The 15,767-nt window shown below is 33.3% G+C and overlaps 1 protein-coding gene and 1 long non-coding RNA gene across 5 annotated transcripts in view; one reads left to right on the top strand and one right to left on the bottom strand.

The window, feature by feature from the left end:
• Positions 1-5,714, bottom strand: part of LOC137003287 (protein NLRC3-like) — a 40,339-nt gene extending 34,625 nt beyond the window's left edge. For 2 of the 3 annotated variants that reach the window (XM_067363387.1, XM_067363389.1), the window contains exons 1-4: positions 5,579-5,714; positions 5,355-5,437; positions 4,739-4,835; positions 968-1,072 (exon numbers count right to left, since the gene is read on the bottom strand). In XM_067363387.1, the coding sequence (XP_067219488.1) occupies positions 968-1,072; positions 4,739-4,761 (128 nt within the window). In that variant the 5' untranslated portion in view covers positions 4,762-4,835; positions 5,355-5,437; positions 5,579-5,714. Of the gene's footprint in view, positions 1-967; positions 1,073-4,738; positions 4,836-5,354; positions 5,438-5,460 lie in introns of all 3 variants that reach the window. The other variant, XM_067363388.1, reaches the window with a different exon arrangement.
• Positions 5,715-6,270: 556 nt separating this feature from the next.
• LOC137003457 (uncharacterized) lies at positions 6,271-12,166 on the top strand. Of its 2 annotated transcripts, none has more exons than XR_010891975.1 (8): positions 6,271-6,405; positions 7,262-7,355; positions 7,475-7,586; positions 9,997-10,061; positions 10,170-10,262; positions 10,389-10,593; positions 11,715-11,816; positions 11,999-12,166. It is a non-coding gene; the product is annotated as an uncharacterized lncRNA (long non-coding RNA). The 2 variants fall into 2 exon arrangements; XR_010891974.1 differs by having other exon boundaries at positions 9,997-10,088.
• The last annotated feature ends 3,601 nt before the right edge of the window (positions 12,167-15,767 follow it).

Below are 15,767 nucleotides of genomic sequence, written 5' to 3'. Positions count from 1 at the left end.
TACTTACTTATAAAGCTCTAAATGGTTTAGCTCCCCAGTACCTAAGTGAGCTCTTAATGCATTATAGTCCTTCACGTCTATTGCGATCTCAGAATTCAGGCCAGTTGATAATACCCAGAATATCAAAATCAACTGAAGGCGGCAGATCCTTTTCCTATTTAGCACCTAAACTCTGGAACAATCTTCCTAGCATTGTTCGGGAAGCAGACACACTCTGTCAGTTTAAATCTAGACTAAAAACACATCTCTTTGCTCTTGCATACACATAACACATTATCAATACATTAACATTTTTCAAATCCGTTAAAGGATTGTTACGCTGCAATAATTAGGTCGGCCGGAACTGAGAACATTTCCTATAACACTAGATATACCTGTACATCAGAATAAGAATGGCATCTACGCTAATATCTGTCTCTCTGCTTATCCTGAGGTTCGCCGGGTGCTGGATCCAGGCCGTATCCAGATCAGATGGAGAACCTGTGTCTGGACCTGCCTACAATGTAGCCCAGGAGACAATGGGCCTACAGATCCAGTTCTGGCTGCATCTATAATTCTGATTTTTAATCCCCGTATCCGCTTACATATATTTATATATAATCTATTTTTAATCTCTATAATAAAATGTATAATTTAGATTTTGATCTCCATATCCATTTACATATATTATATATATCTTCCAAGGGGTTTTTTCCCTCCTAGGACTTTTTTCCCAGTGTTAGCACACTGGGTTTTTCTCCTAGGGGGTTTTTTCCACCCCTGGGAGTCAGCCGACATTGGCTTAATGTAGCACCATCTTGTATATGTTACATATTACCACGCTTGTTTGTACAGCTTATTTTTAACCACTTCCCTTTTTTCTGTGCTTCTAATATGTAAAGCTGCTTTGAAACAATTACCAATTGTAAAAGCGCTATATAAATAAATTTGACTTGACTTGACTTGATAAATTAGAAACATGAAATACCTTTTATTAGATGAGGGTTTTTCCCCACTGAAGTTTGGTACATCATCTTTTGACTGATCACTCTTCAGAGACACAGAGATGGACACATGTGATCCTGATCTTACACTAATGACACAAACAACAGAGAGAAAAACACTTTAGTAAAGGAGGTTCAACTGTGTCTGAAACACATCCGTGTCTTTATCTAATCCTCCACAGAAATACACACACTCACACAATTTACAGTTTTATAGTTAACAATTATTTTATTTCACTGGCTCACATTGGTTTAATGGTTTCTTTAATGTACATAAATGAGATTAAATATGTTAAAAAATACTTGACTAATTTAAGAGAGTTATTATTATTACTGCTAGTTATACTAGTTATTATTACTAATGTCAAGTTTTTTTAATTAACAGAAATGGAGAGCAGAAATGTGTGGTACATTTTTGTTAGCATACTTCAGTTAAATTAAGTGTATAGTTGTTTCCTAATGCAGGGTCTTTGGTGGTGGCTGACAGACATGGTCATCCACACATACAGTAAAAAGTGCCCTACCCACGTGATCTGTGAGCCCAACATGTGCCCTGGGTCTGTGTTCATCAACTTGGTTATATGGACTCCGTTTCCCACAATTCCCCATCTAGGAAATAATCCTGCACTCACACCTGTTTCCCATCAGTGACCCTTTATAAGCTGCACTCATACACACATACATTGCTGAGCATTGTTTCTGCCTTGCCCATCTTTTCCTCGTCCAGCTTAGCCTTGCCTGTGTTTTTGACCCTGGACTGATGCCTTGTTCATGATTGTTTGCTGCCTGCCTTGACCTGTGCCTGTGTATTGGATTACTCTTTTGCCTTGCCTTCCTGTTACTGTTTGCTGGTGTTTGACCTACTGCCTGTACGATTACGCTCTTATGAATAAAGCCTGCATGTAGATCTCCAACTCCGTTGTCCCGCTCCCATCCGTTACACCAATACACAAATACATTTAAAATAAATGCAAAGAAAAAGTTTGTGATTTTTCACTCATCTTATTTTGATCTCTTATTATGTGTGATCTCTTACCTTTATGTTTGTTTCTTTTGTTCCTCATTGTTTACTGTTCATTATTTTGGTATATAATCATATCAATATTAAAAAGTAGCATTAAATAGTTTATTTTAACAAATAGTTGTAATTGTATATAAAATTGTATTTAATTTTCTTCCATATACAATTGAATGAAATAAGTAGCTAGCTAACAACACCTTGCTTTGTTCTGGTTTCACCTCATTCCAGTCTAAACTAAATGATTTTATAGATAACATTTACTACACATTGTCAAAATAAATAACCTGAAAATATTGTGGATTATTAAGGCTAATTCTTACTACCGGTAACCTTAAATTCATTATTTTATTTCAGTTTGTTAATTCATGGTTTTATTAAAAAAAAGGGGGGGGGGGGGTGGAAGAAATGCAATGGAAGTAGATTTTTATATACATTAGTTAGAAAGTTATTTTGTGCCTCGGCCACTTTAAAGCAAAGCATGCTTGGATAAAGAGGAGAGAAGAAGCGAGTTGTATGGGAGTGAGTTAGGCGGCCATTCATACTGTTATGCCAATACTTCTGATTAAAGAAAGAAACGTGAATTAATGCCATTGTAACCCGTGTTTTATTCATGTTATCCACTTTGAAGAGACTGGAGTGTTTACTATGGAAGCTTATGTGTAGCAATATTCAATTTGAAATGTAATATGCTAAATGGCAATTCATTTCTGTATTTAAATTTACATTTTCCATACCATATATGCAAAGTTTGGAGCAAAATGATAATTCAAATTTAATAATATAATTTACATTTGCTATTTCCTACACTACTTTTAACATGTAAATTAAACATATATTTTTATGCTTTATAAGTTGAAAAATTAAAATGAAAATATATTACAGAAATGATTATATATGTTTAACATGTTCAAGCAAAAATTGTAGCAAAATGATTATTTAAATGTTATTTTTCTTAATTGCATTTACACTCACAGTTAAGACACTTGTGATTACATTTTCATTAAATATCCTGCAATAAATGTAGCAAAATTCAATGTCGATTTGAAAATGCATTTCGAGCCAATCACGTACCCGCCCCGCCCTGTCAATCATTGCATCAAGGCGGGACCAGGTGTTGGAAACATGGCGGCAGCAGAGCTATGAAGAGCGAGGCATAAACTGGCAGATGAAGTAGAGAAAGAACAAAAAAAATGTCAATGTTCCTGCAGATTATGCGCTTCTGTCAGTCACTGAACCAGAACGCTATTAGAAGCATAGATATTTAAGGTTAGGACGACTCGCAGAGAACGCAAATTATCATTTTGCTCCAAACGTTGCATATATGGTATGGAAATGTAAATTTAAATACAGAAATGCATTGCCATTTTGCATATTACATTCCAAATTGAATATTTGCTACAAATAAGCTTCCATAGTTAACAGCAGAATTTTTGAGTGCAACTCACACCCAGCGGTAATTCAGCATTTAAATCTCCAGATGCGAAATATGAAACATGGATTCGGTCTTCCGACCTATTACCATTGTGTCAGTTTACAGCTGATTTTATTAAAGGTGTCCTAGAACACTATTTCACAAGATGTAATATAAGTCTAAGGAGTCCCCAGAATGTGTCTGTGAAGTTTCAGCTCAAAATACCCCATATATTTTTTATTATACCATGTTTTAACTGCCTATTTTGGGGTGGGATTAAAAATGCACTGATTCAGTGTTTGTACACCTATTTAAAGGGAGCTCGTGCTCCCCGACTCCAACCTCACGACTCCCATTAAACATTGCATAAACAATAGATTAAGTTCACACAGCTAATATAATGCTCAAACTCTTACAAACTGTTCATGATGCAGCATATCAGATCATGTAATATGGTATTTATTTTGTGGATGTTGACATTTGATTCTGAATGAGTTTGATAATGCTGTGTAGCTAATGGGGCTAAAGCTACACTGATGGAGAGATTTATAAAGATGAAGATGTGTTTATGAATTACAGACTACAAACATTTAAAAATGAGAATAATGACATGGCTCTGGTCTGTGAATACAGTAATAAACGATGGTAACTTTAACCACATTTAACAGTACATTAGCAACATGCTAACGAAACATTTAGAAAGACAATTTACAAATATCACTAAAAATATCATGATATCATGGATCATGTCAGTTATTATTGCTCCATCTGCCATTTTCACTATTGTCCTTGCTTGCTTCACAATACCTGCGTTACGTTAATACTGGCTTGTCTAATGCTTTGAACATGGGCTCGTATATGTAAAAGTTGGGGGCGTAAATATTAATGATCCCGACTGTTACATCACAGTCGGTGTTATGTTGAGATTCACCTGTTCTTCGGAGGTCTTTTGCACAAATCAAATTTACATAAGAAGGAGGAAACAATAGTGTTTGAGACTCACTGTATGTCATTTCCATCTACAGAACTCTTATTGTTCAACTATGCCAAGGTAAATACAATTTTAAATTCAAGGGCACCTTTAATGTGCGAGAGAGACAATTAACAAATGATTAACTGTGATATTGTCTATTAAGCAGTGTGGCAAACGGGGTTTTATATGTCAGTTAATTTAAGAAGTTCAAAACTGAAGAAGTTGATAAAAGCATTTGCAAATATATATAAAAAAAAATTAAATTTTAAGTTTTTTTTTATTCACAGGAAAAAACAAACTCCAGTAGAGTTTAAAATGATGGTGTGACTGTGAAACAGACGCAGTGTTACCTGTGTTTCTCTGAGAGACTCATCTTAGAGAGAGAGTCCTTTCCTCGCTCCTCTGATCAGCACTGGTTTGAGAAAACAATCAATCGTTCAGCAGGACCTGGAAATGACAAGATTTTACAGAGATGAAGAACATGAAAATAATGAAGAATGATGAGTTAGACACAACAGCAAAAACAATGAATAAAATAAAGTGAGTTACTAATATATTGTCATGTAAAATAACTGAAAGGTCTTAATTTCAGATTGTTTAATGAGTTTAACTGACTCATGACACTAAATATGAATTCACTGGAGAAATTTACACTGTGCTGGAAAACTGAACACAATCTGTTATATTGTCTGTTCAAGTTTAATATTTTACAATCATATTTACTCAATCTTTATTAATTGTTAAATTGTTTGTCGTTTAATCATTACTTCAAGTTCACAATGATGGTTGAATTCATTACTTTCAAATGATCCTAAAATAACTGATTTGAGTAAAAGAATCCTGACTTATTATGGTCACTGTATAACTACTAATCATAACTGCTATGAGGTGAAATATTAAATTTAATAATAGCAGATTTTTGTTCTTCAACAAAATAATAATAATAATAATAATAAACACACTCACGTTAGGCTTCATCTTCCTGTTTACTGTAAATGTCTGGATCAAAATTACTTTCGATTTCGCATCAGAAAAACAACAGCCTAAAACTGAAGAGAAAATGAGAGAAAACCTTTAGAATGATATTCGTTTTCAGTAACTCTTTCTCAATAACCCTTTCTTCATGTTTTAACATCCGTGTCCTTCAAAAGATTGTAATTTCAGATGGCGTTTCTCAATGTCAAGGATACCTCATTGGCAGGACTGGACTGGTCCTTCCAAGTCACTTCCTTCAGAGGCTAGGCGAGGCTCCTCTTTCACGGTTGCCAACTATTTTCAAAGGAAAGTAGCTAAAGCCTGCCCAAAAAGTCGCTAAATGTCGCTAGATGACGTTATGCGTAAATTTGCATATTCGTGACGTCATCACGTCTGTTGCATTCTGCCGCCTAATGTGTTTTCTCTCCTAATCCGTGCTCACATACTGTATTTTAATATAATATAATATAATATAATATAATATAATATAATATAATATAATATAATATAATATAATATAGCCGAATGTCAAATAAAGCTGTTCTCATTTCCTATATATATATATATATATATATATATATATATATATATATATATATATATATATATGTTTATATATATAACATATATATATAAATGTTTATTTTTTTGTCCGGCAACAGAACGAGTATGATATAATGAATGACATTTTTATATATTTGTAAATTACATGAATTCAGAGAGTTCGGAAACTGGATGAACTAAGGCTCTGTGATAGTGAGTAATATAAGTGATAAGCACGCAAGAAAAATGAAAATCAAAACCATCAAACTAAATTCTTTAATTATAAAACAAAGGATCAGAAATAGAGTTTGGTCCGTGCAACACTGTGTGCTCGTGTGTAGCTCGCTCATTCACGTCTGTCAGCGTGCACTCGTGCTGCTGCTTCTCTCATCCAATAAACAGAGTAGACGCTGAGAGAGGGAGAGAGGTGTGACGGCAGCGGGAAAGCAAGACCTCACGCTCACAGGACAGTGCTGGTGACATTTGAAAAGTTACTGAGGTTTGTCCAAAAAGTCGCTAGATTTGTCGCTAGGCGCTTTTTTGAAAAATAGTCGCTAAAGGGGTCTGAAAAGTCGCTAAATCTAAATCTAAATCTAAATCTATCGCTAAGTTGGCAACACTGTCTTCTTTAGCATTCAGAGAACACGTAAATGGAACAGACTAGCAAGTGCACGTCATTGCGTGATTACCCCCCGGTAAACAACTTCGGTAAAGTTGGTTTTATATTCGCACATTCGGACTTCTGATAAATTCAGACTTTCCAATAAATGTGTAATAAATTAATATTCGCGAATTTTAAGCAGCGACATGATATTGACAACCAACGATTGTCAACTTACAACATTTTTCACAGTCGATCAAAATAGGCAAGTATTGTTTTAATGGCATATTTACTTGTGAATGTCCACTGAATGTCCAATGTAGTGTGTATATTAAGTATATTAAGGCCTGTTGGTTTCACAGACAGGACTTAGGCTAAACCAGGAATAGGCATTATTTCAACTATTTAATTGTAGCTTTTATAAACGTAAACTAGAAAAAACATTACTGGTGTGCTTCTTGAGACAAAACAATGGCATCCACATATTTGAAGATATATCGGTACAAGTTGCTTTCAGTTAAAACAGCTAAAATATGCATTTTAGTCTAGGACTAGCTTAAGCCTCGTCTGTGAAAATGGGGTAAAGCGTTTTATAATCTCCTAAAACTTCCCAGTGTAGTTTCTAAGCTACGTAAGTCCCAGTAAAATTGGCTGAAGCTCTGAAGCAAGTAGCTACAAATAATGCCACATTCACCTTGTAGATGCATATATTTTGAGTCTGACATTTTATCTGATATTCCTTTTTTTATGATAGTTTTTCATCATGGTTTTTGGAGTTCGTCACTGTCTTAGGTAAAATAAAGGAATGTCACAACTTTATTGAAGGAGAAAACAGTGTTTTGGCTAAGGTAAGTGAAGCACTGTATTGTCTTTTTAGGATTTAATAAAAGTAGTTAGTTAGAAGAACCCATGGCTTGGCACAATAAAACTGCTAAACCTGCTCTTCATAACTTTTTTTGTTTTAAAGTTATCCCATTGGTGTCAACATTTGTTGCCAAGCTGGATGGATACTCTGGAATTCTGTTGATGTTTGCAAATTGAGGAGTCGTTATTAAACATCTCTTGGTGCCCACTACACAGTTATGAAGAACCACACTTATTAAAACCTTGTATTAACCCTTGTGCTGCCTTCGTTTGGGAAGTACACTCAGGGTCTTCGGGGTCTCCACAGACCCCAGGCAACAAAATGCAATTTTGTAACAAAATACTTTTTTTTTTTTTTTTTTTAAACAAATGTTATTTTACTCTGTTTATTAATGTTTTTACTCCATGTTTGTACAGTTTTTGGAGGATTTATCATATATTTTTAAATGTATATAAATAAATTAAAAAATATTTTTTTATACAAGCAGCTTTTTATGTAAAATTCACTTTATAAAAGACCAACATTTCTAAATGTCATTCATGATGATTACATGGATAATTTGATATGGTTTAGTGTAGCATTTTTGCCCATCTTTTGGAAAAAGCAGTTTTAAAAGTAAAATCATTTTTACCAGTAAATGGCTTCAGAGCTCCACTATTTGCTATTTGACTCACTGAAAGAATCTTTTCACAAGTTTTTTTCAGTTGGATTCATATCTAAATATTATGAAATCACAATTATAACAATAAAGGCAAATTTTTGTCTCAATTTAGTATTTTTTGTAATGAAAAAAATCAGTTTTTCAATATTGTTACAAAATTCATCCCCAAAATCAACATTACTGAAAAACTTTTCAGTGCAAAAAAATGCTAAACTTTGACAAAAAGTAATTTTTATTGTTATAATTGTGATTTCATAACATTTAGATATGAATCCAGCAAAAAAAAACTTTAGAAAAGATGTCTTTCAGTCATCAGAGCTCTGCAGCATCTACTGGATAAAGTGATCATTTTTTACTTTTAAAAATGCATTTTCCAAAAAGATGGGCAAAAATCTCACACTAAACCATGTCAAATTATCCATGTTATCCCCATGAATGAAAGTTAGAAATGTGGGTCTTTTACAAAGTGAATTTTACATAAAAAGCTGTTTTTGTATATAACAAATATTTATTTATTTATATATATTTAAAAGATATGACAAATTCTTCAAAAACTGCACAAATATGAAGTAAAACATTAATGAACAGAGTAAAATTACATTTGTTTTTTTTTTAAAAAAAAACAATTATTTTGTTTCAAAATTACATTTTGTTGTCTGGGGTCTGTGGAGACCCCAAAGACCCTGAGTGTGACTTTTTTTTACACTAACATAAGATATCACTCCAATTTTTTTTCTTTGTAGATCTAGAAAATGTTAACAACTGAACAAAGTTTCATGTCTTTTGAACAAAGAGAAAAAAATTTTTTGTCGCCGCCGGTGTGCGTACACTCATAGAAAACAATGCGTTCGAATTTTAAAGACGTGTTGCGGCGCTGCACGGCGCTGAGCTTCACGTCCGGTGTGCAAGCCCCTTAAGGGTTAAAGGGTTAGTTCACCAAAAAAAAAAAATTATATTCTGTCATTTATTATTCCCCCTCATGGCGTTCAACACTCGTAAGACCTTCATTCATCTTCAGAACACAAATGATGATATTTTTGATGAAATCCGAGGGTATCTGATCCACTCATAGGCAGCAACATCATTGCACCTTTTGACGTTCAGAAAGGTAGTTAAAAACATGGTTAACATAGCCCATGTGACTGCAGTGGTTCAAGCTTAATGTTATGAAGTAATGGGAATACTTTTTTTGCGCCAAAACAAAAATAATTACTTTATTCAACAATTTGAACTGTTGTCATACGTAGTGAATTAAGTGCAAACTGACTTGTTTACGTCCGAATAACAGCTCATTATTGGCCGACTCCTGTGTCAGCATCAAATGCACGTTCAGCTTCGGCCAATACTGAGTTGGCATTCGGATGTAAACAAGGAAGCCTGCACTAAATTTACTACGTATGATGACGGTTCCAATTGTTGAATAAAGTCATTATGTTTTTGTTTTTGACCACAAAAAGTATTCTTATCGCTTCATAACATTAAGGTTGAACCACTGCAGTCACAGGGGCTATTTTAACCATGTTTTTAACTACCTTTTTGTACGTCAAAAGGTGCAATGACGTTTCTGCCTATGAGTGGATCAGATACCCTCGTATATCAGCAAAAAATCTTAATTTGTGTTCTGAAGATGAACGAAGGTCTTACTGGTGTGGAACGTCATGAGGGTGAGTACTTAATGACAGAATTTTCATTTTAGGGTGGACTAACCCTTTAAAACATTCTCTCACTGGGGTTATGGCCATGAGCATGCATAAAAACAGATTGTTTATTACCATGATAAATGTAAAGTAACTGACAGATGTTACATGTATAACACTATTGTATATGGACAATGTTCTGCAGAGTTTAGCTCTAACTTACCCCAGTACAACAGCATAAAAGTTTAATACGTTGTTCTTATTTGAAAATTCCAAAAAACATTGGTTCAGGTGCATTTCATTTGGGTCTAAACTCCACAGAACAGTCCCTCTAGGACCAGGCTTACACACCCCTGATGTAAAGCATGAGGAAGATGGATAACTGAAAGTGGTTGAGTATAATAGTAGCAATGGCAGGGTAATCTTATGGAAAGGTGAATTATTTTAATTTTAAAGGGTAAAGGCTATATTTGGTTAATGTTGTTATTTACATCTTTAGACTGGTGACATTGAAGTGAAGAGAGAGTGCATAATCAAATCTCTCTGTGTCTACATGAAAGAAGGCCCTAGCAGTGTGATTTGGGAGCATATGGTGAGTATATGTGCTTTTTAAAATGTTGTTTATTTTCAAGGATGCTAAATGCTTTGTTAAAGTTAATACACAGGAATGTAAGAGTACTGTTTTTTTAATATACGTATATATACATATCCACTCTAGGATACAGATAGGAGGCAATTCAGAAGACTTTGGGAATTTATTTCGTAAGACTTGAAGGTGCGGACATAGAGGAGAGCCTAGCAGATATTGGAGTGGTGTTAGAGGGGCAAACGGTTCTTCAGGACCTTAGCAGTGTCCCATATGCAACAGCCATGTTGATGGGACTAATATATGGACTGAATTTGAGCTACCCTTCTGAATTCAGGTATACTTTCAAAGCACTGCAAAAGCTGATGGCAACAAGTTATCCAATAAAGTGCACTGAAGAGCACACTACCATCTGGACATTTTTTATTTTATTTTTTTGTAAATTTGTAAAAAAAAAAAAAAAAAAATCTTTATTTTATTATCTTTTTACCAGGTACAATTGTACTTTTCTGAGCAGAAACCTTTTGACTCTAACATGATCTAAAATTACTTTTACTTCAGAGTGTTAAAAGCATTTGCACAAGTTTAAAGACTCTTGAATGTAATGACTGAATAGGCTGTTTAAAACACTGTTTTATTGCAACTGACAAATACAGTTTGATAACTTGTTACATATCTTGTCTTTTTTTTGTCTCTACAAGGCAATCACACACAAATAAATGCTGCTTTGAAGGGAGTTACTTTAAATAGAAATCACTGAGTTAAAGTAACAAAAACTAATTCGATGGAACCACTGTCCATAATTTAATTGAGTTATTTGAAACAAATCTCCTTGTGTTGGTTGAATGAAACATATTTGGCCAGTTTTAAATAAACTAAAGCATGTTCACTAAACTTAACCAATTTAAGTTACAGGGAAGCAATTACATTGATTTGGTTGGAAATTATTATTTTAAATAGATTCGTCCTGATTCAGTTACATGGATTCAAAAAATTCCATTAATGTTAATGAAAAACAATTTGCTTGTGTGGAACCACTGTCCATAATTAAATTAAGTAGGTTTAAAGAATCATTTTTTTTTTAGTGTAGTTGAGTTAAATAAAACTACCCAGCATGTTGGTCAAACATTTAACCCAACTGCTGTCCATTTTTAGCCCAAATTTTTTTTAACCCAGCATTTTTTAAAGTGCAGTTTTACTCGAGTAAAAGTACTGATCGATGAACTGTATTTTTATTCTAGGCAGAACTGGTCAGCACTAATAAGAAAGAGTAGCGCACACCTTTGATATGTATTGCAAAAAATCAATAGGTCTCTTTAAGAAAAATGTATTTTTTATGCATCATGCTGATAAAAAATATTTATTTTTATTTATTTATTTTTAAAAAGTGAGCATAATTTGTTTAAAAGGTTATGTAACAGGCCAGTTCCTGTGGTGTAAGATTTATTTGACATTCAGACTCTGGTGATCTGGGAAGGGGACAAATTGGTGGCCACCCAGAAAGGTGAGAAAGCTAACCGGGGATGGAAACACTGGATAGAGGATGACAAACTTCATCTGGTGAGCATCCTATACAGTCATTCTATGGATAATAATAACCAGATCAATGTTAGAATCAACAATATTACATATAAATCTTTATTCTTTCAATTTTTATGAAATGTAATTGAATGAATATTATCTTTTCACACAATTCCTGCTCTGCTGTGTACGTTTTGACCTCATGATCATTTCACTTGCAGGAACTGACATGTGAGGATGCCGTGTGCCACCAAGTGTACAAAAGAAAAGACTGAACTGTCATGTGATTGTGATTCAATGTCACATTCATTTTGCTGTAACAAGTCTATCAAAATCAAGCTGTTGACGTGAGGCATCACTGCTTTCTCAGGAGATCAAACTGATGTGACATTGACAGCACTTCTGTAGGAGTTTGTTTTCTTCTACTAAATAAAGATGAAACATTACAGTATGAGTCTCATATTTCTTGTGTATGTAAGTAACACTAAGCCTATTGTATCAAATATTTTAAGATGAACAGGAAACTTAGGTTTACTTGATTATCCATACATAATTTTAAAAAAATGTGAGCATCAAATATGATACGATATGATATCTCTCTCAATCATTATTCTATTGCATTGCATTATATGTTTTGTCCCCCACAATAAAAACAATAATACAGAGCTTTGATCATAAAAGCATTTAACCCATTTTAGCCCACCGGCAACTATAGTTGCCGCAGTGTATGGTTGTCATTTTCCTTTTGTAAGTTTTTTTCTAGATGTTTTCCATGTTTTATTTCTCAATGACATGCAAGAAAACATCCAAATAAAGGATTTCAAGAACAAAAAAAAGGTATTCACTTCCTTCCTGTGACATGAGGCTGTCAACTTCCAATTTTTTAAATTAAGATTTATACATCATCTGAAAGCTGAATATATATAAGATTTCCATTGATGTATGGTTTGTTGACATACCATACATCATACATGACATTTGGCCGAGATACAACTATTTGAAAATCTGGAATCTGAAGGTGCAAAAAAAATTGAAATATTGAGAAAATTGCCTTAAAGTTGACCAAATGAAGTCCTTAACAATGTATATCCACTCACAAAAATATTTTTTTATATATTTAATTATATCTTAATTAGGATATTAAGTAAAGATCATGTTTAATAATTTTTGGTATTAAAGAAAAAAAATCAATAATTTTGATCCATACAATGTATTGTTTGCTATTGCTACAAATATATCCATGCAACTTATGACTGGGTTTGTGGTCCAGGGTGACATATAGATGTATTTTTTTCTAATGAACAATGTAATTTAACTTTTTAATTCACAATGCTCTGTTGGAGCAACTTAATGGCTGCACTTTGTTCTGCACTATGTTCCACCACTTTGAAACAAACAGATTTGTTGTTTGTTTTGTTTTCAAATTCAAGAGATTATAAGTTAGATGCAGTTTTTTTGTGTTCACTTCGAATGATCTTCAACTTTGATTGATCTGTTGATCTGTTGAAAGCAGTTATTTTGAGTTAGATGCATAAATGTTCTCCTCCTATTCAAATTTTACATTGAGGAGTGCATACAACATATTTGCCCACCGGCAACTATAGTTGCCGCACATTCAAACACGTTTTTTAAGAAAAAAAAAAAAAAAAAAAAAACCTGGGGAAAATAAATGCAGAACATGTTCACATAGGACACTATTAACAGGACTATATGCATGAAACCATTCAGAAAAATTTGGGCACAAATGGGTTAAATATCTGGGGCCGTATTCACAGAACATTTAATCTTATCACTAAGATTCTCCTAAATGCAGTAAAAGTTCTTAATTAAGAGTCTTTTCTCTTAAAACCCATCCACAAACCTGCTGAGCCCAACTTTTACTAAGAAATAGAGAGAAGTCTTTGAGCAGGGTTGACCTCGTTGCTATGGATGATATCAACATGTTTACTGACTCTGCCCAGTGATTGGCTGATGGAGGAGGAGTCTCTGACAGTGATTTATTCATAGAAATATTGTAGAATGAGGTATCATGTTGTCATATTTAAACAAAGGTTTTAAAATCCAAATGTTGCCATATTCAAATTAGAATTTCCTAAAATAAGGATTGACACGCCCATGATTTTTAAGAGATTCTCCTACATCGGCAAGTTAGGAGCCACTTTTATTAAAAACAAATTATTTGCCTTGTTCAACAGTGTTTTGGTCTGCTAAATATGAAAATATTAACTGGAAAAGAGTATGGTCAATAACAAATAAGATTTTATTAATAAAATTAGAGAGGTATCCTATAAAATTTTTTACACAGAATTTACTGTCAAGGAGTTGCTTGAACGTTTCCATTTGAATATTGAAAACCTTGTTGCAATGCCAAAGAATTCTCTTTTTTATTGATTGTATATATTAAAAATATATATATTTTTTGTTTTTGTTTTTTGTACAGGATAATGTTGATTCCAAAAGTATGATGTGCTTCCTTATACAAATTTTTATTTTACTTGGAAAATATCACATTCATGTGAAAAAATGGACTAAAGCTAAGCCAAACATTGAACATTTTATAAAGAGATTAATCAATATGGTACTACATTAAACAAAATTAAGAACAAAAAAGCAAGAAAGACCTGTGAAGCTTTTTGTTACTTTAATTTGTTGTAATTTTACCCCATGGCATGAATTATTATTTTACTTTACATATTCTTATGTATGTTTATTTGTTTTGTACTTGTGAGTTGTATATGCTTATACAAATCTTTGTATATTTTTTTGCATTAAAAAAGGAGCTACTTTTCACCTTAAAGTCCCCCTGTAGTCAGTTATTTTATCCATTAAAACTCATCTTTGACTCATCTTTTCCTGTGAAAAAAATTTCTTCAGGCTTTAAAATAGTTTGAGTGTAACTCTACACCCTTGCCTCATTTAATATACACGGATCAATGAATATGCAAATTGGCCCCGCCTCCACTCACTACCATTGCTCTCACTGAGCTTTTGTTTCGAATCAGTGGTTCAGAGCATGTATCAAACTGCCAAAGTCACCTGATTTCAGTAAACAAGGCTTCGTTTCGTCAAGTGTTTCGAAACTTTTCGAAATTTCAATGGTTCACGTGACTTTGGCAGTTTGATACATGCTCCGTAAAGATTCGTAAAGCTTCGAAGCTTCATGAAGCAGTGTTTTGAAATCTCCCATCACTAGGTATTGTTGAATAAAGTCATTTTTTTTTTTTCTCGTCGCTTCATAACATTAAAGTAGTCACATGAACTGTTTTAAATACGTCTTTAGTAGTTTTCTGGGCATTGAAAGTGTTAATTATCTTGCTGTCAATGGAGGCCTCACTGAGCCAGCGGATTTTATCAATAATATTTTAATATCTTAATTTGTGTTCTGAAGATGAACGAAGGTCTTACGGGTGTGAAACGACATGAGGGTGAATAATTAATGACAGAAATTTCATTTTTGGGTGAACTAACCCTTTAACTTTGAAAGACACACAAATGCTGTTAACTGGTAAAAATGTTTAGTTGGTCTGACTAGAAGAGACTCCATCCACAGAACAAAGACAATATACTGTATATCTGTGCATTAACAACAGACACATAGATAACTTAATATAAAATAAAACAGAATAATAAATATATTCTGTGATTAAAATGTAAGAGAGATCATATAAATGTTTGAAGTAACATGTAGATTTTATATTATATTTATTTTATATCTCTTGATATATTTATGTGCTATACTTGACAATCACGTTTATGATCATAAACATTTCAATCATTATGGATGAGTTCAATCCAAACATTATTATATTTGTTGGCCTGATACTGAAGAGCCTGAAGATTTCTGCTGACAGACTCATCTGAGCTTCTTCCTCTTGTTCACCTTTAAATAAAACAAAACTATCATTTGTCTGAATACTAAAGCAACATTAATCATTCAATATCACATGTTTCTAACACACATGCTGCTTTATTTCATTGTAAAGTCTGAGT

Source organism: Chanodichthys erythropterus, chromosome 16 (genome assembly GCF_024489055.1).
Source record: "Chanodichthys erythropterus isolate Z2021 chromosome 16, ASM2448905v1, whole genome shotgun sequence".
NCBI lineage: Eukaryota > Metazoa > Chordata > Actinopteri > Cypriniformes > Xenocyprididae > Chanodichthys > Chanodichthys erythropterus.
Note: the sequence above shows the minus strand (reverse complement) of the source record. Positions and strands in the feature narration are given on the sequence as shown.